We start from the raw sequence: 27,264 nt of genomic DNA, 5'->3' as shown, positions 1-27,264 counted from the left end.
AAAAGCACGGTGAGCTGCCTAAACGACTACCGCCCGGTGGCACTCACACCAATCATCATGAAGTGCTTCGAGAAACTAGTCCGGGCCCACATACTCACACGCCTCCCGCCCAACCTGCATCCATACCAGTTCGCCTACAGAGCCCACAGGTCCACAGAGGACGCCATCGCGACGACTCTCCACGCCACTCTATCCCACCTGGAGAGGGGAAACAGCTACGCGAGACTGCTCTTCGTGGACTTCAACTCCGCCTTCAACACCATCCTTCCAGACAGGCTAGTGACCAAACTACTAGACCTGGGTCTACCACACTCTATATGTGCGTGGATCAAGGACTTCCTGACCGACCGCCCCCAGAGGGTGCGGGTGGGCCCCCACACCTCCACAGCCCTCAGACTCAGCACTGGGTCCCCCCAGGGCTGCGTGCTAAGCCCCATCCTCTACAACCTCTACACCTACGACTTCACCCCCGTCCACCCCAGCAACTCCATCGTCAAGTTTGCAGACGACACCTCCGTGGTGGGATGCATCTCGGGGGGGGACGAGGCGGCGTACAGGGATGAGGTAGAGCAACTGAGCAAGCTGTGCAAGGTTAACAACCTGCTGCTGAACAAGTCAAAGACCCAGGAAACCATCGTAGACTTCAGGAGGAAAAAGTCTGAGATCCAGCCCCTGCTCATCGACGGAGAGAGCGTGGAGAGAGTCTCGACCCTCCGATTCCTGGGGATGCACATGCGGGATGACCTGACCTGGAAGGACAACACAAAAGACACCATCAAGAGGGCACAACAGCGGCTATACACCCTGAGAGTCCTCAGGAAGGAACACAGCAAGCAGGAGATACTGGTGACCTTCTACCGCGGCGCAGTGGAGAGCATCCTCACCTACGGCATCTGCAACTGGTTCTCCAGCTGCACAACAGCGGAGAGAAATGCGCTACAGAGAGTCGTGAGAACAGCACAGAAGATCACCGGCGCCCCCCTCCCCTCTCTGGAAGAGCTGTACAACACACGCTGTCTCAGGAAGGCCTCCAAGATCTCCAGGGACCCGACCCACCCTGGGTACGAACACTTTACCAGGCTGCCCTCGAAAAAGCGGTTCAGGACCCTGGCCGCAAGGACAAACAGACTGAAGAACAGCTTCTACCACAGGGCCGTCCAGGCCCTGAACACAGCAAAGACCTAAGTTCTGGGCCCTGGACAGTCTGGACGGATTGATGGCAGCTGCTGGACTGAAAAAAAAAATCAGGTGTAGTGCTGAGGCACAAACATGTACATTTCAAGACTGCAAACTGCGACACTTTAAATAAATGTGGAATAATACTATTGTGCAATATGACAACCCTAGTCGTCTGTCTGTACAGTATAGTACAGTGGATAGTGTACATAGCCTTTATTTATGTAAACCAGCTCCTTCCCTTCTTGTGATTTTTTTTTTCCCTTTCCTAACACCAGGGGAGCCACCCCTCCTAAATTTCGTTGTTTGGTACCTGTACTGTAGCAATGACAATAAAGTCCATTCATTCATTCATTCATATCCTGCAGCCGTGAATATGCCAAGGGCGAGTGTTTGAAATGGCCTACCATTTTTCTCCCGTTGGCCAGTGCATCACTCACGCTGCGCACACACAACAGTCCCTCATGCACGATAAGCTGCATAGTGTGCGCAAAGCATCCCAGACTCGCCACTCCAAGTTGATCCATGCCCTTCTTCATATTTTTTGCATTGTCTCTTAAAACTACATGGACTGCTTTTGTTCATCTTCCATTTGAGCAGCATCTCCTCCATGGCTGCCTTAATGGAATCCCCAGTGTGTGAGCCACGGAACTCACGGGCATGCAGCACCGCTTTCTTCAAAATTAAACCTGAGTCTATCCAGTGTGCTGTGAGACTCAACAACGACATTGGACACACGTCTGAGCTCCAGATGTCTGTTGTGAAGCTAATAGCGCCGACATTCTCCAAGAGTTTGGCGAGGAACTCACACACTTCGTTCTGCATTTGAGGGATGGCTTTTTCGGTTATATGATGGCGACTGGGCAAAGTATAGCGCGGGGTGCTCAATTAAGCTCCGAAACCCCAAATTCTCTACCACCGAAAGTGGTTGGTCGTTGAGCACAATCAACTGAACTAATTTCTCCGTTATCGCTTTCACAATTTTGCTGTCTGGGGGGAGTTTCTCTCGCCTCTGTATTGATTGTAGCAATGTCTGCTGTTGCAGGGGCTTTTTCTTTGCAGCAGACGCTTGCAGGTATGCCTGGTGCTGTTCCACGTGGTGGTTTTTTTAATGTTTAATTAAATTAGTGGTGTTACACCGACTAACATCGCTGCCACCCCTCGAAACTGTTAATTTGCAAAGACTGAAGTATTCCCACACTGCTGACATGACTCACACACAGGTAGCTACTAGCCAACTCTCATGCACGTGACCACTGGCTACTACTGTTGTCATCACGTGAGTGACACACCAGATCGAGAGCGCAGATCGCAGCCTTTTTCTTTCTGGTGCGATCCGCGATCCAGCATTCAGGTCCATTCAGGACATCCCTAATAGTTATGATCACTTTTCAAAAAATGCAGGTCGAGCTTGCTTGTTCGCCGTTTCTCCGCCCGAAATATATGTGTAATTGCAGTATACAGAGTAGATTGTCCTACAAAGACACTTAGATTTAGTAATCAAAACATTAATTAGACCCATATACTTTCTTTTTTTTTAATTTTTTTTTTATTTATTTTTCAGATTTTATCCCTTTTTCACCCAATTTGGTAGCCAATTCAACCCAACTTAGCATCCAATTATCCCCTGCCTATTGCATTGGATCCGCCGCCCGACCCCGTGGCCGGCAGTCCCAGAGGAGGGCGCCAGGCAGACTAGGCTGACTGGCTCCTCGAGCCCAGTACCGTTATTCCGGCACCCCAGGGGGCGGTGTTGCGCGACGGATCCTAGTCCAGAAATACTCCTATACCCCCCCTCGGAAGCGGCCGGCCAATATGCCGCTTCCCGTGTGCCTCGGCCATTATCTGGATCTGGCGAGCCGGGATACGAACCCTGGCCCCGGTGGGCAGCATGCACTAGCGGCCAGTGCGTAGACCGCTACACCACCGCGGGCCATATACTTTCTTTTATCTATTTTTTTTGTTTCTTTTTATTTTACTACTCTATCTTTTCCGTTTGTAAAGCGTATTTGAGTGTGACCTTTTTAGAGGAGGTGACCTTTTTAGAGGATTTGAATATAAACATGTACATAGTGAAAAATGAATGAGAGTTTGAGTACACAATTACCAACCGTTGCATTTCTTGCTGCACTGTGTTAGGTCTCCTAACAGGCTGGCCAACCCCAAGGGCACCACTTGCCCCAGCTAGTGTGCCCACGGGCTGGTGCACTGTGGGGTAACTACTGCTGCTAGGTTGTGGGCAGTTTTGTCTAGGGCAGCTGAGAAGATTTCTAACAGCATTTTCAACTTCAGAATTCTCTCCATGGAAGAAATTAAATGTAGCTACTCGCATTATTACGTTTTCTGAAATTGACATATCATTAGCTAACATAAGCATAAAAGTAAAATAGGTAAAATAAGTAAAAAAGCTTGTAGGGTTAAACAACAGTAGCTCAACGCTAGCTAAGTTAGCGCAATCACAATCAACCCATGTTAGCTAGCTAGCTTACGGCCAAGCTCCACCATGGCCATCGAGCGTTGCATCAAATGTGCGTTGTGTCCGGAATTGGGATCAAATGCATTGTAATCAATGAAAGGTGCTCCACTTGCTGCATTGCGTCAGCGTTGCGTTGCGTCCGATGGCTGCGTCAAAAGTACAAATTCGGCTAAGTTTGATTTTTGACGGCGGACGCATGCGTCATAATGAGATAAATTGTATATTTACAATTATAGTTGTTGGTTATAATTGTATAGCCTATTGGTTGTTTTCTGGTGTTGTTTTATTGTTTTGCTCTGTTTGTAGTCTACTTGATATTATTATATTATTTTGGTATTTTTTTATCAGCTGTTAAATCACCACAGCGGTTAATAGAGATAATACCAGATTGAACATTCTTGTAGCCAACTACTACTACTAATTGCTATTCACGCGAGTCAGCTGTCAATCACCACAGGTGCTTGAAAGCTTGTTGCAGGAATGGACGACAAACGGCTGATCCTTGAGGTCGAAAAATATTGTTTTTTATATGCGACAAATGATCGATTGTACCATGATGCCCAGGGGAAGGACCGAGCATGGGGTGAGATCGGGTCCACACTTGGATTATCAGGTAAGATATAATGCTACACATCACAATGCTAACGCCAGCTAGCTACGTATGATTTGCAATGTTGGATGAGCAGCTAACGTTAGCTAGATAGTTAGCTAGCTAGCCTATGAGCTTATGATATAAGTGCATAACAACTGTAAAGCCGGTAGTTTAGTTTTTAAGTTAGCCAACTGCTTGTGGGCTCTATGAATAAGATAAGATAAACTAGATAGACTTGAATAAATACAGATACTTAAAAGTAGAGATCACACTGCTATGAACGTTTATTTTGTATGTATTTACAATAAACACTAACCAGCCATATGAACAACATTCATGCTATATCATATTCATATTATGAAGAGGGGAGTCCAGACAGCAATAATTTCAGACCAGTGGTGCTAAATGCTAAATGGATGCATTTGCTTGGAGGAAAAAGGAGAACTATCTAGATAGGCTATATGGAAAATTACGTAATCTTTTTTTTCCCTAAAGGAAATTATTCATACATGTTGCGAGGATTATTATTATTCATTATTATTGTAGCACTACACCTGTTTCATACTGTTAACTGTTAGGCTGGCTGGCACTGGACCCAAGGAGGTGGCTCTGACACAGCGTATGCAAGGAGCCCGTGGGCGCGTTTATTCAAAAACAGGGGAGGGGAATGCGCGAAGTGTGTGGCGTTTAGTGGGATGGTTGTGGGGTGTGTATCTAAACTATGTGTGCGGAATGCAGGCTATGTGTCTCTAACGTGGGTGCGGGGAATGGTGTAGGCAGCCCTCCCTGCTCGATTGGCCCCAACAGGTCGTAGTCGCAGAGCCTGCTCTAGCCTTTGCCCACAATCGTCAGCCTCTAGCTGCAGGGCCCTGGCTTCCTGAGGAGTTAGTAGGTAGTTATGCAAGATGCATGCTGCCAGCATCACCTTGTCTACATGTGCTGGCAGCATGTTGAGCCTTGTGTAAAGTGCCCTCCACCTAGCAGCAAGGATGCCAAATGCACCTTCAACGATCATCCTCGCCCTGGATAATCGGTAGTTGAACACCCCCTTCTCCTTGGGCAGATCTTTCCCTGGATATGGCCTCATGTGATAGCTCCTGAGGGGAAACGCAGCATCTCCCACAATAACGTAAGGCATTTCCCCCAGTTCGAGGCCATGGGGATGCGCGAAGAAAAAGCATTGTCAGATTCTGAAATCAAGCTGTACAGCAGCAAGCATGCTCATCCGCATCACTAGCTGATGTCATCCCCATCGTGTGTGTCCTGAGACGTGTCCTCAGTCGGGAAAACGACACTGACCAGGGGATTAAAACTATGAAAAGCACCCTCCTCCTCGACGCACTCAACAGGCGTTTTGAAGTGACCTCTCGTTCTGGTCACTTAACCAGTGGTCCACTGGTCACTTAACCAGACAATGTCTCCCACAGCGACATTTCTTTCGGCAGTATGCCACTTGCTCCTGACAACAAGGTTGGGACCAGCGAGTTGACTCCAGGATCTCCAGACGCGATTCCAAAGGCTTGGTGACGTTTTTATTGGTGTAAATCTCCTCCAAACTGAATTCCTTCTTCTTCAGCCTGATTGCCTTAGGCAGACCCATCGGTGTGAGGTTGTAGAGCGGTTTGGGTAACGCTTTGCGAATTCTAATGGATGACACTTTCCCTCGTTCCTCACACCTCTCTTGATACGCAGAGAGTGACCGTTTCTGCGCGATGAGGCTTTCAATCATGTAGTGGTGTGTGTTCTAGGTGCTGTTCCACCTAGTTTGAACGTCCTGCTCAACGCCTCTGAGTGTAGCTTGTCAAACACCACGGGCGTCTTGATGGTCAGTGACAGCTGATACATGGGCATCTTGGTTGCTGCAGACGCTTAGGCAACATATTTAGTTCTACTTGGATATCCTGCAGCCGTGAATATGCCAAGGGCGAGTGTTTGAAATGGCCTACCATTTTTCTCCCGTTGGCCAGTGCATCACTCACGCTGCGCACACACAACAGTCCCTCATGCACGATAAGCTGCATAGTGTGCGCAAAGCATCCCAGACTCGCCACTCCAAGTTGATCCATGCCCTTCTTCATATTTTTGGCATTGTCTCTTATAACTACATGGACTGCTGTTGTTCATCTTCCATTTGAAAAGCATTCCCTCCATGGCTGCCTTAAAATGAATATATTACCCAGATACTTATACTTATTCCAAAGTCTCCCCTTATTTCTCCCCAAGTAATTTTTTCTTGATTTGGATAAGATGATCTCCTCATGTATATGGGAGGGCAAAACTCCAAGAATTTAATTATCCTTACTACAAAGAGACAGGACACAGGGGGGGCGGGGCTTACCACATTTCAGACTGCATTACTGGGCTGCCAATCTTCACAAAATTGTCCTATGGATGAGTGAACCGGACAGTAGCTGGTGTCAACTTGAGGCCACTTCTTGTCCAACATCTTCCCTCCAAGCTTTGGCTTGCAGTGATATACCCGTGTCACCGACAAGATATAGTAAGAACCCAATTGTTGTGTCAACATTGAGGATCTGGGCCCAAATGAGAGGGACATATGGGTGGACCACGCTCTCCATGTCAGCACCCATCTGTAATAATCATCTTTTCTTACCTGCTAAACTCGATTCTGGCTTTGCAACATGGAATAGAGAGGGTCTAATCACGTTACGAGACTTATACATAGAGGGCCTATTTGCAGAATTTAATGACCTATGTGACACATATAATATACGCCACTCTGACCGGTTTAGATACTTTCAGATTCGGCACTTTGTTAAGCCCCATTCCCCTACATTCCCACAGCTGCCCCCTCCATCAGGCATAGAGTGTTTCCTCCCCTCGGCTAGTATGGATAGAGGTCATGTCTCATATCTCTATGAGATTATTCCCCGAAAAGACATGGTCATAAGCAAAATTAGGACAGGTTGGGAGACTGAGCTGGGGATCACTTTTTCGGATGAATGGTGGGAGGAGGCACTGGAGAAAGTTAACACCTCTTCCTCTTGTGCTAGACTAGGCCTCATCCAGTTCAAGGTCCTTCACAGAGTCCACTACAGTAAAGCCAGATTGTCTAAAATATATCCCAACGTAGCAGACAACTGTAACAGGTGTGCCCATTCACCAGGGGATTTAACCCACATGTTCTGGTCCTGCTCTAAACTGACGACATTCTGGAAATCCTTCTTTGATATTATCTCTGAGGCACTGGAGACAACTATTTTAGCTTGCCCTCAAATCGCTATCTTTGGGATCCCTGAGGAAGATGTGGTCATGACCAAAAGACAGACCAATGTTGTGTCCTTTGCCTCACTGATTGCCCGTAGGAGGATACTCTTGCATTGGAAAGCAGAACCTCCCCCATCACCAAAATTATGGCTAAGTGATGTGTTGTCATTCCTAAATCTGGAAAAAAATAAATTTACAATCCGAGGATCTTCTGATAAATTTTACACACATTGGCAACCATTAATCTCATATGTAGATAAATTAGAATCATTACCTCCTGACTGAAGTTGTGTTGAGAGGGTCATGTGGGAAGGGAATGGGGAAGTTATCGTGGGGTAGGCCCACTTGCTGATTGTAGGAGTTCTTCTCATTTATAGAGGGTCACACAGCCTAGCTGTTTAAAGTGTACCATTGTTTTCATCACTTTCCATACTGAATAGGTTTTCTTTTGAAGAGTACCATAAGTTGTTAAAACTTTTTCTTTTATTTCATTTGAATTTTATTATTATTATAATTTGATAGATTTGATGCGTTTGATTCCATTCTATGCATTACAATGATGAGCCCGTCCTCCGATGTCTACCTCCATCAGCCTCCCCCCCGATAGTACTGTACTGGGCTATGGGAGAACAGGCCAAAGTATTACCGGTAATTCCCCGTGGTTTTTATGTTGCAGTCCAAATCCCCCACAGTACAACCTACGCCCCGCCGATGAAGAGGCCCATCGAGGAAGAGGAAGGCGGGGACGACAAAAGCCCAAATAAGAAGAAGAAAAAGCTACAGAAGAAATGTAGGTGTCCATGTCGGAGGTTCCTCACCATCGATCTCCTCCAGTGTGTTTTGATTAGGAGACGAGGAGGGGGGGAGGGGGGGGGACACAAGGAATCAAAGACGTGACAAAGATTTGTCCTTAACTCATTGTGTCAACGTTATTCACCAAATATGATCCTCCTAAGTAGCACATTTTTGGCAGTTATTGAGTTAAAAAAAAGCTGCTGAAGTGTGCAGTAGTGGTAGTAGGTGCACCATCAAATCACTATTCCAGGAAGTAAATAGAAGTTTGTCATTAGGATATCTATGAGGCTGTAATGCACAAAGTAATGGACCCAAAATAGGACCCCATTACGGTGGATGGGATTCTGATGAGAAATATACTTTGTCTTCTCTCCCCTCTCTCTCTCATATCCCATCCATCTCTCCCTCTCTCACCCCATCCATCTCTATCCTCGCCCCCCCCCGCAGCCCCAGATGAGAAGACTGAGCCCCCCCAGGCCATGAACGCTCTGATGAGGCTGAACCAGCTGAAGCCGGGCCTGGGCTACCGCCTGTTGTCCCAGACGGGGCCGGTGCACGTGCCCGTCTTCACCATGGCCGTGGAGGTGGACGGCAAGACCTTCGAGGCCTCGGGCCCGTCCAAGCGCACTGCTAAACTTCACGTAGCCGTCAAGGTGAGCAGCTCTATGGTGCTGGTTCTTTATTTAGCACCTATATTACCAGGTTTGCCGCCCCCATTTTAATTGTAAAATCTCTTTAACAATAAGGGGTATATGACTAGGTATGTGGAAGTAAATGATTTTCGGGGAGGCCATTTTGGGGATGGAATTCGGGCTGAATTGCGATGATGGATCTTCTACCTCGGCGTTCCCTCGTGCCTTACTTGACTTGTAAGTCGTCTGTCCTCACAGGTCCTCCAGGATATGGGCCTGCCCACAGGTGTGGAGCTGAAGACTGCTGAAGTGATAGTGAAACAAGAGGAGGTGGCACCCGCCATGGTGGAGGATGTGAAGCCCGCCCCCGTGCCCGCAGAGACAGACGCTGCAGCCGCCGCAGCCACAGGAGCGGCTACTGCAGCCTTGGACTAAATAGTAAAACCAGAGAAACTGATAGCAGCGGTCTCTTAATTTCTTTTCCAGAGCTGTATATAGTTAATTCAAGCTGAAAACTGGTGTGTAAGTATATACCAATAGCAATATTGCAATTTGTTGAAAAAGTCAAGAAATATCAGATAAAACCAGGAGAAAACGCATATTTTGATTGAATTAAACCATTTAATAATTTGTAAAAACAATAATAAAATAAAAACAGTCAGTCTTCATAGGCTACTTTTAAATTCCATGTTGACACATCAATTATAACAATTGTTAGAGCTCGATCTATGTAAATAGTGTTAGTATTAATTATTTCATAGACATAACAGCAGCAAAGAAGAGTAAAAGACAAGACCCTTCAGTAAGACAATGCACATTGGAATGCAGCTTAATAAAAAATATACAAATCCTAACATTAAGATAAATTAACATAAAATAGTCATAATTTAGCAAAGGCAATCAATAAAAATAACTTTCTGGTGATGGTGGAAAAAGGGATGAATACAAATGAAGAGAGGTGAATCCCCATTGAGATTCATTGAAAAAAAAAAAAAAAAAAAATCTATTTTGAGGGTTAGAAGGCTAAATCTGCATCCTGGAAAGAGATTTAACAGCCACAAAGGCCCCACTACACACTCCTAATTTGGTTCCCCATTGGTAAAAGTTGTTGTGATATGTGTTCAATGTGATATGAAGTCAATCCAAGGCACAGTAGAGCATAATGCTACCTCTCTGCACTTCCCACTATTCATCAACTCTTCCATCTCTTTGTCTTATAATGAGCAGAAGTATCTATGGACGGGGAAAGCAGTGAGGCCGGAGAGGGCGATGCCCAGACTGTCTCCCACACTGGCTGCAGCCATGGCAAACTCCCTGTGTCTGTCTCCAGTCTACAGGGGGCGATAGAGAGAGAGAGGTTAGGGGACTCACACTCACACTAGTCTTTTTTTTTTTTTTACATTTTTAATTGGTGAGAAGCATGAGCAAACAACACAGTTTACATTCACCCAAGTTTACATTCACCATTTCTTTCACATTTTCTTTTTCCCACCCCTACTCCGGTCCCACCCACCCCCACAGCGACAACAGAAAAGACAACACAACACTCACAAAAACCAATGCAATAATATTGACAATTAAGTGAGCAGTAAATAGCTAGAGAAAAAAGAATACAAATAAAATATTGCTTAATAGGACTAGGTGTTACAATCCCTGTGTGTACGAAATGACAGACCTGAAGATAACGAAACTAATTTGAACGTGGCAGACTAAATTTGAGACATAAAGAATCAAAACTGGCAAAATTATCATCATCATAAAGGTCTTTGAAACAATTGATACCCAATCTGCTCCAGTGGGTAATAGTTCAGTTCAGAATGGAGGGAGTAAATAAATGGTTATTACTAATAGGCCCACCGCTCCACTTAAAGTGACGGTGGAACTGTATCTATGTCTTTCGAGTGGACAGCACCAAAGGGTTTGAGGAGTGGCGGGAGGGAGACAGAGGAAGAGAGGAGTAAACCAGTGGAGATAGGGAGGATGAGTGGCATGACTGCGCCTCTAGGCTATACCAGATATTCTCAGGAGATTTTAACCAGCAAATTAATTAATTAAGTAATTTAATTAATTTAGCCATTTAGCAGACGTTTTTAATCCAAAGCGACTTACAATTACGAATTACAGGGACATTCCCCCTGGAGTAACTGAGGGCTAAGTGCCTTACTCAAGGGCACACTAGTAGTGGTGTGGTTTCAGGCGGGATTTTTGAACTCACAACCTTCCGATCACAAGTCCAACTCACTATCCACTAGACCACCACTACCCCTGCTACCCTACAAATAATTGTTTTAATGTTGGCAGCCCAGTAGTAGTGCATAAAATTAGGAAGTGCGAGGCGCCACAATTCCTTGGTCTCTGCAAAATAACTTTGCTGATTCTAGGAACCTTTCCCCCCCAAATAAATGTAGTGATTGCCTGATCTAAAGTGCGGAAAAAAAAGACTTAGGTAAAAATAGAGGAAGGCATTGAAAAACATACCAAAACGTGGGTAAAATGGTCATCTTGACACATTGCACTTTTCCTGAGAGTGAAAGGGGTAGACTGCTCCAACGCTGAAAGTCTGACTTCGTGTTGGTTACTAATGAGGCAAGGTCGGAATCAAAAAGGCAGGGTAGTGTGCAGGTAATCTTGATTCCCAGATTTAAAGCCCAAATTAGACAGAAGAAAGGGAATTGAAGACTTAGATTTTTGGGGGCCAGAGTATTAATTGGAAAACATTAACTTTTCAGAAAATGTAATTTGTACCCTGATGGGAGACCCTGGGTTTCTTATATAGAGCAAGAGATTATCTGCGTAAAGGGATACCTAATGTTCAACACCATAACGCGTGATCGCCTTGGAAATGGGCTGAGGCTTTGAGCGCTATAGAGAGTGGTTCAATTGCTATGACGAAGAGCAACGGCGACAACAGACACTCCTGCAGCTCCATTTGAGGGGACATGAAGAACAGGTAGTGGTGGTGGCCTAGTGGATAGTGACTTGGACTGGTGATCAGAAGGCCTCAAATCCCTCCTGGGAACACCACCACTTAGTGTGCCCTGGAGCAATCTCTAATTGTAAGTCGCTTTGGATGAAAAGCGTCTGCTAAATGGTTCAAATGTGAAATGTAGGTAGACGGACACAAAACAGAACTCCACCACAGTCGACCGACTCACCTCCTTGCTGATTAAGTAGAAGGTGTTGACGTATGCGGCTCCTCCCAGCAGCCCCTCATAGAGTACTATTCCAAACACCAGCCACGGGTTGGGTAGGAACTGGTAGTACACAGACAGAGACAGCAGCACCACGTTCACACACTGAAAGAGAGAGAGAGGGAGGGGGCATGGACAAGTGAGAAAGAGAGAGAGGGTTGACAGAGGCAGTGGAAGGAGGCGGATGGATAGAGTTGAGAGTGGAAAGACAGGTGGGATCAAACAATGTAAAGAAATACGGAGAGGAAAAGTATTACATATATACAGTATGCATATTTCATCCTAAAATTATCCATTTCTAACCTATAGTATTTGGTAAGCCGAACATGGATGTAGCTGAACAGGCGCTTCTCGTCCTAGAAGGTATTTGGAGTACAGGGATTTCATATTTTTATTTGGCACCATATCAGATCATGTTTGATATTACATTGTTACCCATGTACATTCTATTCCTCCCTGTCTCCTGTGGTGTGAAAGGTTTTCTGACCGCAAGATTGGTAAAACTGCGTAGTGTGTAGAAAGTTTCACTACCTTCTCTCTCTCTCTCTCTTTCTTTTCATCCACCATTCCCTTACCTGCAGCAGGGAGAGGACCCAAATTCTGCGGATCTTCACACAGCAGAGAGAGGAACGCGAGATTAACACCCCCACCTGGTACAGCGTCTGGTACCTGAGAATGCACACACACACACACACACACACACACACACACACACACACACAAAACAAGAGTACCGGTAATTTGTCTTAACTGGAGATATATAGAATGGAATTATTGTGCAAAACAGAAATGTACATGTTTTGGAAATCTCAGAATTTTGCAACCCTAGTCTACACTAATTGATTGAATGATTAATGGCCAGAAACTATGTTTTAAGTGAGAAGTTATGGCTTGTCAAAAACCACAAAAGACAGGAAATTCCAAATGAGCACCACCACCCATAGGTGCACCTTTACACTCCAGCAACACACAGTGTTGATACCTGCTATAGTGCTGCATGTTGGTCTACTCTACCCAACCTGTGCTGTCTTAATAATTGCCCTGTAAAATAAAGTGGCCCTTTTGTATTTCAAGTCATTGTCTGTGTCCTCTGTGCTTGTGGTCTGACAGTAGACCGGTTTGGTCTACCCCATCAAGGAGGTTTATTACAGTACTTTGGGGGTGAGTAATATTTAAAATGTTAATTTGTTGGAGCTATTGCTCAACACGACCCCCCCCTCCCCCCAAAGAAATAGTAGATAATCAATGATAAGTTGTCAATGTTAACTGAACACCCATATGCAACATTTCTATTCCTGCCCATTATCCAAGGTGCAAGCCAACCTTGATTCTAACCTGACTCTACCCTGACCCACCCTCCCACCTGGTTCCAGTCCCTTGGGGACCTGCTTGACAAGGCCATTAAGCTGGGCCTGACGGCCATCCAGACCCAGAACCCTGGCTTCTACTACCAACAGGCGGCCTACCACGCCAAGGAGCACAAGCAGCAGGCAGCCCATCTGTGTAGCCGTGAGGTACTGCAATGCAATGTATTGTACTGTGTCGAGAGGGAGCCTAAGAGATTAGGGTTAGCTACTGGTGTAGCCATTGATATATATATATATGTTTTTAACACAGGGTATATCATGGTGTTTATCATGATGATATTTATAATCAATACAGCACCAATGAATTTCCTCTGTGATTGTTATCACCATCGTTGTAATGATCATCATTGATCATTATGAAGGCTGAATGATGTTCTATATTCATTGTGGGCATGTCATTTCGAGCAGAAAACCTGAGAAATAGGATGGATATAAACAGGTTAATGAATCCTAATGAATGAATCAACCAATCAAAGAAAAAGGTTGATTTAATTTATTTTTTAATTAGGATACCACTTTTATTCTCTGTTCAGAAGTCTTGATGAAATAAAATGAATCATTCTCAAGTTATGGGCTTTTTTGTCACCTTCCCCATATTCGGCCTGGTCTAATTTGGCTCTTTTTCAGGGATTGGGGTAGTTCTAAAGAACAACCAAAAAAACATATTTTCCCCCAAAATAACATTTGACGAAAAGCTCATAACTTGTCAGTTGGCAGCTATTTAAAAATATGCTTTCCCCATCTAAACAAATATGTTCTTACCACATCAATGCAAAAAAGAGACTCAAGCGAATTTCAACACTATTTTATTCATAAAATATATATATAACAATTAAAATGATTGACAATTCTAACCTTTAGTGTTGGTCTGTGTGTTAAAAGTCTGCAGTAAGTGCCCATCATGTCATACAGAGGGTGAAATAAGGAATAGGAGGGATACAAAAGCAATATAAAAGTCAAATCTCTCAGGGAGATGTCAAAGGTGTCACTTCCACTACACACCAGTGTAAACACAAAGAACCCTATTACAGAAAAAAAAGAAAAAACAACTATAAATTTCACATCACTCATCAATAAATTGTCACATTTTCTACCACTCAGTCTGACCTCCAAGCAGAGGTCAGTGGGCGAGGGGGGGGGCACTACAACATTTCACAGCGTCTGGCTCTTTGGGGTTTAAGTGCAGACATCCGCCACGTCAGAAAAGCTACTGGAAAATAGGTCCAGGAAAGTGGAATTTAAACACACACATTGCAATCCGCATGAGTGTCCTCCGACAAGGTAACTACAAAGACACAACATGAGGAAATCCATGAAACCTCCATGAGGAGAATGATGAGAGAACACTAGGACAGTGATACTCACTCCTGGGCCCGGAGAGCCACAGTGGGTCCAGGTTTTTGTCCCAGGTTGGGGAGAAAAGGTCTGCAGCACTGTGGCTCTCTAGGACCAGGAGTGAGGATCGCTTTGGAGCTATGGTAGGACTAGCTCTTCCAACAGAAATATTTGAACAGTAGAATACTTTGGTGTTCAAGGCAAACAACCATCTGTCAAGATTTTTTTTTTGCCCAAAAGTCGATAGGATAATGTCAGTATGTGATGCTGAACTAGCATTTCCATTGGATTCGGAACCCCAGACCACCTGTCTGGTATGCAGTTGTGGCAAGGGGGGGGGGGGGGGGGGGGGGTCACAGCTTTAGTCATCTCCTTGTAGCAATGCTAATTCAACAACAGTCATATTTGATGTTTGACACAACAATTATAAAAGGAGTTGATCTGGTGACATATGGTGACCAGGATTGCAAGCTAGGTCTTTGAATCTAAGGCATCTTGAATTAATGGGCATGGTTCGACATGTAACATCTAAGACGGTTGGACACACACTGCGCATGGTGGAAAGCGACTAGTTGCACACGCAGATAATAGCTAAATGCTCTTTTAAGACTGGACAGTCAACGGCAGCTCTTTTACTCAATGGGTGGCGTGGATGAATGGATGAATTAAAAATAAAACTACGATTTCGAACTTCAACACAACATCTAGAAATATAATTTAGCGGCATATAATATACTAGGTAAGGGGCGTAGCAGCAATAGGATTTAGAAACAGAACCACAGGCACACAATCCACCTCTCTCTGTTCTATAAGCCAATCAGTGCTCATGACTCCTCAATCACCCTCGTCCAAGGAAAAAAGGTCAGCAGCTAAGAGGATTTGGACACATCACAGCCCAACTATTGAACACCCCAGAATTGGCATCTACTCAGTCCAATAATTGGAATGGAGACAACAGTCCTGATTTAGGATTTCTTTGCACTTGATTTAGCTTGCCAACCGTTGCCAGGTAGGCAGGGTTTGCACCTGGGATTATTCTGTACGTTTACGGAATATTAGGCCTTTACGCCAGGCAAAGTAAATAATGCACCTAAAGTGTTTGATAGAAAAATAATACAGTACCATTTCAACCAAGGTTTGAGGGACACTGTATCTTGCTGTCAATAGAGCCCATGCTGGGGAATTTGAGGTGTATGACAACCACACTGGCCTCACTCAAGAACAATAAATCACCATAGGGCTGCCTACAGAATATCCACACACACAAAACATTGCATATTTCACATGTTCCAAGAAAAAGTATGTACTAAGATGAGAACAAATTCACAGGATGGAACCAATTCTGTGAACTCCGATAGGTCCAGTTTGAGATCCGTGCCAAGGTAAAGCCCTACTAAGGGCTAACCCTGTGTCCATGGTTACCCGAGTCAATGATCATGACAGTCTCCATTGTTACTGAATCAAATCAGTCAGTTATAAGCGGGCCAAGGGATTGAGTTGAGGCTTTGGTTTCCCCCCAAGCAGTCCTCTACGACCTTGTGACTGTCCAGCAAGGGTGATGCTCAACAATGAAGTAGAGAGATACTAGTACATAGTACACTTTCACATATGTGTATCAAATCAAATTGGTAGAGGAGGATCCTCTGGAGGTGGATAGGAAGGGCAAACAGCAAACTGTCTAGCTAAGAACGCCATGCTTAACAAATACTGCAGTGCATATACCCCTGTCCTGACCCATATTGTTTCACTGTGATTCCTAACCCTGATCAGAGTTTTTATGCTCGTTATTTGTAGTCCAGATACTAGTGAGGAGTCTGAGTGCATCTGTTTCAGGAGGGTGTGCTGTAGCTACTGATGTCCCGACAACACACACAGGATAGCAGGACAGGGGCCCACTCTTGGTAATACTGGTGCCCAGTAACATCTGTTCCCCAGACTATGCTAGCAGAGACGGACATTGTCTGGAGGGGTAAAGCTGAAAAAAAATGTATACAAAAATTGGCTCACAGGACCCCCATGTGGTGTCCTCACACGGTCCTGTTCAAAAACAGAACTGAAGTAGTGGGAGGAAGGGGAGGTGGTGGAGGAGGTGAGAGCTGGCTGAGGTAAGAAGGAAAGTGCTCAGGTATGGGGTTGTCTTCCATGTGCTTGTACAGTCTACAGGTGACGTAAGTGATCACAGGTAAAAGTTCTGAGTGTATTTTGAGTGTGCGTGCACACACACCCACACACACTTAGGCATACGAGTTGTTGAGTGTTCCAAGTTCTCCATTATCATAGCTATAGTTTCTATAATCATGGATTTTTCTGGACTGAGTTCGTATTTCCACAAAGGCACACGTTGAGTTCCTCTTTTCTAGCAGTTCGAAAAACAAAACCTTATTACTGTGGAATCAGTACTACAATCTGATTGGCTGAGCTTTTCAAGTGCCATTCAAGTCAACATTATGATAGAAATCTATTTTAAACACCTACACACACTAACTCACTTAATCAAACAGATCATAATCTAATTCTAAAGTTTTGCGCCGAAACTGAGAAGGAGGAACTAGCACGTCTCTGTCGTCGTCTGTGTGTTTGAGAAGGGTCAGTCGTCCAGCCCCTCGCGGGTGAAGAAGTCGTCCAGCTCGCTCAGCCTCTCGATGAGCATGATGTCCAGGTCTGCTTCGTCAGGCCGCCCCCTCCGGCCGCGGCCCCGAGGCCCCTTCACACGCAAGAGCCCCAGGTTGGCCCTGGCTTTCCTTTTACGAGGCAGAGTGAAGTCCGGGAAATCCAGCACTCGCTTCCTCTTCTGATGCCCGATGCAGACAAGCGCTCCATTCTTCTCTTTAGGCTCCTCAAAGATAGTCTCCAGGCTCCTGAGGGGGACAAGAAACCGTATGAAAGACAGACCGACAAAGACACAGAGACAGACAACCTTTTAGAGCCATGATATAGAGGAGTGCAGTGACAGAGAGGAAAATGTATGGGCCATAGATTTGACATTTTAATAATTTAGCAGACGCTTTTATCCAAAGCGACCTACAATTACAAATTACAGGGACAGTCTCCCTGCAGTAACTTAGGGCTAAGTGCCTTAACTCAAGGGCACACTAGTGGTGGTGCAACTTACTATCCACTAGGAAACCACTACCCCTCAACATACAGTATTGCATAAATGTTGTATGTGGACACTGCATACTAACATATTCACAATATGAAATTGCATGTGCACTGCAGATATCTTTAAAAACAGTCTCATGTCCAGCATCACATGGAGAGTCAAGGGAGGCATATTGTGGTTCTTAGTTCTGACCAGGCAGGTACAATAAGAAATGGGGCATAAGCAAGAACACTGACCTGTTGGGAGTTGGTGACTTGTAATTCTTGTTGGTGTAAATTTCCTCCAAGCTAAACTCCTTCTTTTTCAGTCTGACAGGATAGACACACAAAAAAACATGAGGAAAAAGTGAAAACAGGTGGGTCACTTCTCTTCTTCTTACTCGACAAATTAATCATTTTCTTAATCTGTCTCTTTTTCAGTCCTGTCCGCTGCTTTTCTCACCTCTTTGGTTTGGGGAGGCCCATGGGTGTGAGGTTGTTGTCTGGTTTGGGGACAGTCTTACGTATGCGGATTTGTGACACCCTCTTCGAGCGATGAAGGGACCCGACCCCAGCATCATACAGCCCTCCCTTCAAAACAAAACAACAAAGAGTTAAAGCCATAGAGAGAGATCAGTGTACTGCACTCACAGAACTGCATATTAAGAAAAGGGAGACAAAGGAGACACGCTAAGATTAGCGTGATGTCAGACACACTATGCACCACTAGACTACTCTTACCTCTCTGGATGTAGTACGGCCGTGCATGCCAGGGTATTTCACATTGGCACTGGCGAGGGCAAAGCTGGGCATGGGCTCTGGCTGGATGCAGTCCAAGCGCATGATCTTAGGGCTGTGGCTGGGGGGGTGAGCACGCTCTGGGGTGAGTCGGACTCTGCGGAGGCGCCTTGGAGATGGAGAGGTGAGACACGTGCTAGTGTAGGACACAACAAGAAGGACGAAAACAGTGTTCAGTCTCCAGAGAGAGGGCATTCTATAATAGACGTGGCATTACAATATTTAACACTGAGAACCGCCATGACGTCAATTTGACCCAAGTGGGTTTTTCAATTGTACATAACTATGTTTTAATAAAATATTGAAGTCCCCCCCGTCTTTGACTTTTCCTAAAATGGTGTTGTGTTGCACTTGCCATTGTTAAATATGGTATAGATACATCTAAATAAAAAAGACAGGCATTTATACCTATAACCGCCACGGCGTCAAATCGACCCACATATAAAAATGCATTATAACCGCTATAGGCAACGGCACAAACAATAGTCCCTCTACGCGGCATTGCATTGTTTATGTCGTTGCCTAGCAATTACAATGATATGATTCAAAGTCTACTCATTCTCTCCGAGGGACTGCGTGGTTGGTCTGCTTGTATCCTTACCCAGGTATGGGAAGCCATTCAGCAGGTATTTGCTCTCAACATCTGCTGCCAGCCAAAACTTAATTCCAAATGTATCTGGCTTGTTGGGCATATATTGCGTGAACCGGCACCTTGTTTTCGTCGGGAACAGCTGTTCGTCCACGGTGATGTCCTGCCCTGGCTTCTAGCATGAGATGCAGTTTTGCCTGAATCTCTCCCACACTTCAGCCATGAGCGCAAACCTGTCAACCTGGTGGTCAACCGGGAGCGTCGGGTCTCCTTCCTGTCAAAGCGCAGAAAGCGCATGATCTCCCGAAACCGGTTCTGAGATAATGTGGAGTTGAAAAAGGCATTTCCCCATTTCTCCAACCAGAAACTTTCAATTTCAATGTTTTTTCCGGCAGTATGCACCCCTCACATATAGCAGAGCAATAAATGCCTTCAGCTCAGCGACTGAGACATCCCAGGAGGCGCGCTTTCTTTCGTCACATTCTGTTGCAACATAGGCCGATGCTGTGGTTATTATGGTCCATTTGGGGTAGGTACTTTGTTAATTTAGTCTTTTTATGTGGTGAATGACGTTTTACGCCCATCACACCACCCAAATATTCTTCTAATAGCCTACCCATTTCCAGTGTTATTTTTGACTGATTTACATTGACGTACAGGCAAAGCGATGAGTGTTGTCAAAGATACTTAAATTATAAAACAAAAGGGACCAACACCATTTTATGACTTGAAATATTCATTTGTGAACACAATGCCTTAATACAATGACAGAGTACATTTTGTTGTAGGCTCGGATACTAGAAATGCCGTAGCCAGGCACAGACGTCAATTTGACCCGTTGGCGGTTTTAGGTATACGGCGCCCTCTGGCGGTTCTAGTGTTAAATAGCTATTTTACTCATCAATAACCAATCCATAACAGATGCCCTCACACTGAGAAGTAGAAGTTGCTCACCTTGACGCCGTAGAGCTCCGGCCAGAGGCCTCTTGACCACCAGATCGAGCGTAACTACAGACACAAAACAAAAAATAAAAGAGTGTTTTCTTGGCATATTTCATAAATTAAATACCCTTCTGTAAAACATTTTCGAATAAAGCCGTTATGGAGGTTGGAGACGGACCTGTGGTCATTGTCCAGGCCAGGGGGGCCGGTGTAGTCTTTGAGGGATGGGAGGGGAGGATACTTCCGGGACGCTATGATCTGACACACGACCGTATCCACGGCCGATGGCGACAGCTTCATGAGGGGAGCGGGGCACCTGTGCCTAAACCAGAGTCGGAACGAGGCGGGAGAGTGGGCGGCCAGCACCGTGCTGAGGCCGGCCTTGAGGAAGCCTCCCCGGCTGAAGACAGACATAGGGAAGCGGGCGGTGGAACGGAAAATCCTGGAGAGGTTGTGTTCAATGGCGGCGTCTCCGTCCAGCAGCTTGTGCAGGCCCAGGGGTGGGGTGCCGCGGGGGGACTGGCCCAGAGGACTCAGCTGCAGGGGGGACAGGGGCCGGAGGGGGCTGCCCAGCATCACCAGAGGCTGCCAGTGGTGGGAGCTCTCTGCCTCCAGTTCAGGGAGAGGCATGCTCTGGGCCAGGCGGCTGCCGCCCTTCAGCGGGCGTCTCTTGGAGGAAGGTCGGTTATCGCAGTGCTGCTTTAGCTTGGAGTTGAGGAAGCGGGAGAGATTGCCCAGTGTGCCGTGAGCGGCGTGCCTGTCCAGGGACAGAGGGAGGTCAGGGCTAGGGCTGCGGCTGAGGGGCATCAGGTGGTTGGCCGTGTCGGAGAGCTGGAGCAGGAGGGACTGGTCCTCGCTGAGGCTGGGTTTGCCGGCGACCAGGAGAGGCTTGGAGGTGCCGTTCCTGGGAGAGGAGTGCTTAGGGAGGTTCGACGCCCCGGGGACCCTGTCCACTGAGGGGCTAGTGGAGTGGAAGGGTAGGAGGGATCTGTCTGGGGCTCGTTTGCCCTTCTGAGTGTCCACACACCCAGACATGGACTGGGAGGGCAGAGAGAATCGGGAATAGGACGCTGCTAAGACCGGTAGTCGGTCTGGAGACTTCAGCTGGCCCTGGGACATCGGAGACTGTGGTGGATTATGTAGGGTTAACCGGAGAGAGCCAGTGTCTGAATCGTTCATTGTGTGTTTTCCCTGTTCACCACATGAAACCGTCATACTCCCAACAAACCTCCCTTGTTGGCTCTGCCCGTCCTTTGCTGCCTCTTTGCCCACAGAAGCCTGAAGTCTGACATGTGGCTGTGCTGAATGGCTACCCATAACAGGCTTGGCAGTGGAGTTGAAATCACTAGGAGAATACCTCTTTGCTTCCCTTTTGTTCCTCTTCTTCCTCTGGGTCTTACTGTCCTTCTCTACCTCCTCGGAGGACTGGGAGTTGGCCTTGTGGTCAGTGTGCGGTGGACTGGTGATGCTTTGCCCTCTATCAGTCTGGCCCAGAGGCAGAGAAAGAGCCATCCTTCCAGTGTGCTCAGGCCTGGCCCCCCCTACAATCTTAACGGAATGTGGCAACTGTGAGCAAGCGCCAATGGGGCTCAATTGGACTCCCTCTGAAAATGCAGCAGTAGTCCTACTCTTGGCCCCGAGGGGGCACTTGGGTTTCTCAGTGCTATTAGAAGGTACCTGGGAGTTTGAGGGGAAGGTTAAATGAGTCTGTGGATGTGGCTGCTCAGACTGACCCTTCAAGAAGGGAAGGGGCATTTCCTGACTGTCACTAGACTCTGTGTCCGCCAGAGCAGAGTTGACCAACCAGGTTAGAGCATCACGGCCCTTCTCAGCTGCCAGCTCCATGTCCTGATCTTCAAAGTCTGACACTGGGGAGTAGTTTCCGTGCATACTGGCCTCCACCACACCTGCAGACGGGGCTCTCCCCACGGAGGATGCTGGTTGTCCTGACACTGTTGTGCTCTTGATTTTTCCAGTCAACCCATGAGGGACTTTGTTGTCAACACTGTGGACCGAACTGGGGCTGGGAGGAAACAAAGTCATCCTCCATTGACATCCAGCGATACTTCCTTTGTCCAAGTCCGCTCCAGAGGAGCCCATACTGCATGAATGAAGGGTGGTAAAATCCACCTTCTCCTCTTTAAAGATTATTGTATCCTTTCCTGTATAAAACACAAAAGCTAGAGTAAAAAAAAACAGAACATCACTCGGCTACAAAATGATTTCCAATTGTCAACAATGCAGCTTTCCCCACTTTGTTGGGGTCCACTTCCACCCACAGCTTCTCTCTATTGGTGCTTTTCCACTACAGGGCTGACCCGGGTCGACCCAGGCTGGCCCGGTTTATTATCCTTTTTCCATTGCCAACCGAGCTGGCCCGAAGCGAGCCGAACCGGGCCGAAAGGTACTTTTTTAGCTACCCTTCAAGTGCAGGAACTACAGGGCCGAAAGGTACTTTTTTGCCAGGCTGCGTGTGACGTGTGACGCTGCACACCGTTGATTGGTCAATGGAAATCGTCATCCCATGTTCATAGATTTCATCACTAACCACCATTTTTAAATACCACAACAGATTTCGCTCTAGGAAAATGTCACTTACTGTTTCTGTAATAACGTATTAATAAAGATTTGAAAAAATATGATAACCATCGTATTATCTTAGTTTAATGTCATTTCAATGCACTTTTATTTACAACAAGCATAACAAAAAATCGCTATTATGGCGATGACCTGTAGAACTGAAAGCGGCAGGTAACAGGCAGGTAACATCCATGCTGTATATATAAATAATGTCGGTGTCGACCGTGATAGCAGTGTCGTATCGACACCATTCAAATTGTTTCAGATTCCCTGTCCTCTCCCCTATCCGGACACGAATTGTTATCCTAACCTACGGTAAACCACAGTTATTAACCCGCAAAGGGTGCCTCCGGGCACCGTGTTTGTCCGTGAATAACACCGGCTATGAAGGTGGTACAAACACAATACTACTTTGCTAACTTCACCATCGGTATACGGTCATTTTGAGCACTGAACCACCGCGCTGACACCCCGAGAAGTTATGCTTTTAACCGTAAACTCAATGAACCGGGAGTTCACCCGCTGCTGCAAGCTTATCTATAACGAACGCGGAGATTGTATGAGCCCCACGTCAGTCAGCCTTTCCGTAGAAATACGTCGCACCGTTATATATCTAACGTTACATGTTTTAAGGCTGATCTGTGCATGATAGTGCTGCATTATGTTGATCTATTTATATCGATCTATTCTTGCCAATTCCTTATTACCAGTGGAAAGGGGGAAGACTAAAACACTTTGAATGGGATAGATAGGACTTTCCGTTCAATGGAGGAAGCATGACACTCGCGAGTTCATCTCGCTTTCCCCCCCGTTGATGTATTAAACAATCTAAGCAATCTAATCAGAGCAGTTGTTATTGTGTAATATTATTGATGGATGTGCCATTTTGACTTGATGTGAGCATGTATTTGACTAATGCCGATAGTCTTGCTCCGAAACCGGAGCTGTCTACAGCGGATTCCACAACGTTTCAAACTACCGTAATTCATGAACTATATGCCCAATCTATTTAGGCTTAATACGGTAGTTCACCAACAACAAAAGCACAGTGCTCAACGTGTCAGGAGACACGCATTTCCCCCCTCTGATCTGTATAGCGGGGGGGGGGGGGGGGGGGGGGGGAATCTTATGACACGTAACTCCTCCTTGTCCCGGGTCGCTCAATATAATGGAGAAGCGTTTCTCAAAGTACGGCACGGCACGGCTCGGATACAAATGCGGCCCGGTTCGGGTCAGTAGTGGAAAAGCGCCATATAACACTCTGACTAGCTGCCATTGGCCACTGCCGGCACCCACCCACACTCTCCCCGCTGTGCATAAGCAAGCTCAACTCACCCACAGCCTGGGCAGGTGACGGTGACGGATCCTGTTTGGGAGGCATGCCTGTGCAGCCAGAGGACAGCCCCCTGCACAGCTGTCCCACCTGGCTGTTGAGCAGGGCCAGGCTGTTGCCTTGTGCGGTGCCCTGCTCACTGAGCTGCTCCATCCTGCGCTCCACCAGCTCCAGCCTGTGGCACAGAGAGCCCAGCGCGCCCGTCAGCAGCCGCTTCATCTCCGCCTGGTGGGCGGCCAGGCAGCGCTCCAAGGTACCCAGCTGCTCTCCAGTGGGGCCGGCAGGGGGAGCAGGGGCCCGGGCTGGGGAGGAGGGCCAGGACGGAGCTCTAGACAGGCTCTCTGTGAGACAGGGCAGAGTGAAGTAGGGGTCAGTGGGAGCTCCATTGCGCAGCTAGAGGATTCGGTACCACTAGGGCCATTTCGATTGTTTCAATTGTGGAAGAGTACAATTAGAAATTAAAAGCAAATTTTTAAGTATCAGGTTTAAATTAAATGGCATTCGAACTTTTATATTTACCTTCATTAGTGATGCTAACCCAAGGGCTGTTTTTGATTACATGTTTTTGAATGCCTTGTACCTGAAAAAGACAACAGATTACACACCATTTCCAAAACTAAGAAGTGTTGATAAACTTTGTTTATCGTGTTAATAACCCACCTGGAAGTCTGACATGGGCCTCTCTGTTCTCCTCAAGTCAGCACAGCCAGTAGTCCCATAGACATGGCTGAGGCTGGGGACTGAACTCAGAGTGCTCTGCCTCTGTTCAGCCATGTTATGTCTGTGACCCAGGTCCATCCCGACACTCTCTCTACACTCTGCTGTCCTGTAAGGCTGGATCATAACATGTCCACTGTCCACAACCCTCTGGTCCTTGCTCGTCTCCCTGCAACCTGTGGCCACCCTGTCATGGTAGAGCTGGGCAAGAGGGGGGCATGGACTGGATGCTGTGCCAGGCAGTTGCTGAGCACCTCTTGGATCAGCCGGAACAGATGACAGCATCATCACATGGGCTAAAGGCCAGTAAGAACAGAGATATAAGAAAAAAAGTTAAATTATTATTCTTTTTAAAATATAAACAAATCGAATTCACCGAGATGTGCCCTGTACGTATCAGTAGTTAAATAAAATAAGCATTTGAAAAAGATGGAAGACAAAATTAATCAGACGTCAGAAACATTAATTCCAGACATTTCAGGTTGTTGTATAATCGTCATAAAGCTAGTTTGCTTATCTGATCAAGCTTCATAGTAAAAAAAAAAAAAGAATCAGCCACTGCATTTATCACAACCATCAGATTGAAATGATTGGATGATTGAAACATATTACTAGGTGTTAACGGTGCATAAGTGGAAGTGTGAGTGAATAGTTGCCCAGAGCAGTGTAATAGATAGCAGATATAGACAGTTTACATCGCAGTTTGCTTATCACGCCTGCTGTACACGAGCTAGCCTGCTACATAGCCACCTCTTATGGTCTGACATGGTGTTAGCTGGCTAGAAGGAGTCAATCCGATTACTTCAACTGACGGACCTACTGTGAGCTAGCTCGTTGACATCATCAAATCACTAAAGAGACATAAATATAACGTAGCTAGGCCTGCACAGGCGGGCACCGGGAGATGCAAGTACAGGGGGGGGGGGGTTGATCTCACCTGAATGAGCTGGCTAGCTGGCTACATCCACACTCACTGACTAATCGGCGATTAAAAGGATATGAGAAGTCTCGTCCTGAGCGGAGGGGCCGCAGATACACGACTGTTAAAGGATCAGGATGTATCTGGAACTTAGAGGATCGTCATGGTAACCCTTACCTCCCAGCTCTCCGTCGGGAGCTCTGCAGCCACTATGAACGTGTCCACCGTCACACCAAACGTGCCTTTAAATCTCAACACCAAAGTCCCGGTGATGTCCCGTAGCTGGATCACACAGCTGAGCTTCCGGGGCACAGTGTCTTCTGACGGACAGGAGGCTACAGTAATAATAAGCGGGTTAAGCTATTCCATTTCCAAACCCACCCCCTTTGTAAACCGTTAATACACAGACAGGATTATAGGTCACTTTGATATCTATCTATAAATGCTAAAATAGTCGTTTCGTAAACATGCCAACAATTGGCAAACATACTGATATGATCAAACAAACTAATGAGTCTCGGATCAGGAGCGACGAACGGCAGGATTGGATTCTCAGAGCGGACTTCCTCTCTCGTTATTCAGCCATTGGTGGAAAGGAGCATCCTGGCAAACCAGCACTGTTCCCCTATTGGCCCAACGCTGAAAACGTGCATTTATTTGATTGCAATCATTGGTTAAACTTGTTAAAGCTACCCAAATTGTTATATTTGTTTATAATATGTTAATATAATATTACAATACATATTGTTTGTCAGAGTTACGTTAGTTATTCTGAGTGCGACGCAATAATGAATGTTGCTCTAAATAAATAAATGGCTGTGTAGAAGATGGTTTATACTATTATAGATAACCTGTATGTGTGATGTAAATGTAATTTGTCTTTCTTGAACTAACTTTTGAACAACCAAAAACGTCCTTAACTTTAACTTTAGCCGTCTATCAATAGACTTCCCCCTGACCTCCCCTCAAATTACTGCATTTATTGCAGTGCAATAGCAATATAACTGAACATGAAAATGGCCCTTGAATTGGAAGTCTATTGAATTGCAATGGAAAAGCTTTAAATGTCTCTATTCAGCTAGTATAATTTATATCCATGTATATATACCATAGCCTTCACACTGTAGCCTAGTTAACCAATTATGTGGACAGTTTGTAGATTCAATAAACGTACTCACTCAACGTTATCAAGTTTTATTATATATTTATTATATTATTCAACCTGTAGCCTTGTTCAGGATTTTTAATAAACCAAAATGAGTGTGAATGAAGACTAAAAGACTAAACATGTACACAACACAGTTTAATAAAAACATAACAGCATACAAAGACCACAATCAAACAAGTCACATTTATTGACATACAGGAAACCTGGAACAAGTAAACCTGGAACAAGAGAAGGAATGTCCTCCTCAGGATTTGGGCAATGGGTTTTTCCAGATAATGTGACCTGACTAGGAAAAACAAATAATAGCCTGAAGATTTTTCTGCTGAGGCCTTATAGTCAGGAAAT

At 45.9% G+C, this 27,264-nt stretch overlaps 2 protein-coding genes across 2 annotated transcripts; one reads left to right on the top strand and one right to left on the bottom strand.

Moving 5' to 3' along the window:
• Positions 1-8,169: 8,169 nt before the first annotated feature.
• LOC308156096 (interleukin enhancer-binding factor 3 homolog) lies at positions 8,170-9,334 on the top strand (the record flags this gene model as incomplete). The annotated part of the gene is made up of 3 exons (XM_080529456.1): positions 8,170-8,262; positions 8,715-8,920; positions 9,158-9,334. Exons 1-3 carry the CDS (start codon positions 8,184-8,186, stop codon positions 9,332-9,334), a joined length of 462 nt encoding a protein of 153 aa, XP_080385582.1. The 5' UTR covers positions 8,170-8,183.
• Positions 9,335-10,113: 779 nt separating this feature from the next.
• On the bottom strand, positions 10,114-13,089 carry LOC308156095 (battenin-like; the record flags this gene model as incomplete). The annotated part of the gene is made up of 4 exons (XM_080529455.1): positions 10,114-10,230; positions 12,055-12,195; positions 12,666-12,759; positions 13,073-13,089. The coding sequence occupies 4 exons, from the start codon at positions 13,087-13,089 to the stop codon at positions 10,114-10,116; spliced, it is 369 nt and encodes a 122-aa protein (XP_080385581.1).
• Between the last annotated feature and the right edge of the window lie 14,175 nt (positions 13,090-27,264).

The sequence above is a fragment of the Nansenia antarctica genome (genome assembly GCF_963989245.1).
Source record: "Nansenia antarctica genome assembly, chromosome: 4".
In the NCBI taxonomy this organism is placed as follows: Eukaryota; Metazoa; Chordata; class Actinopteri; order Argentiniformes; family Microstomatidae; genus Nansenia; species Nansenia antarctica.
This window is presented reverse-complemented; position numbering and strand designations above follow the sequence as displayed.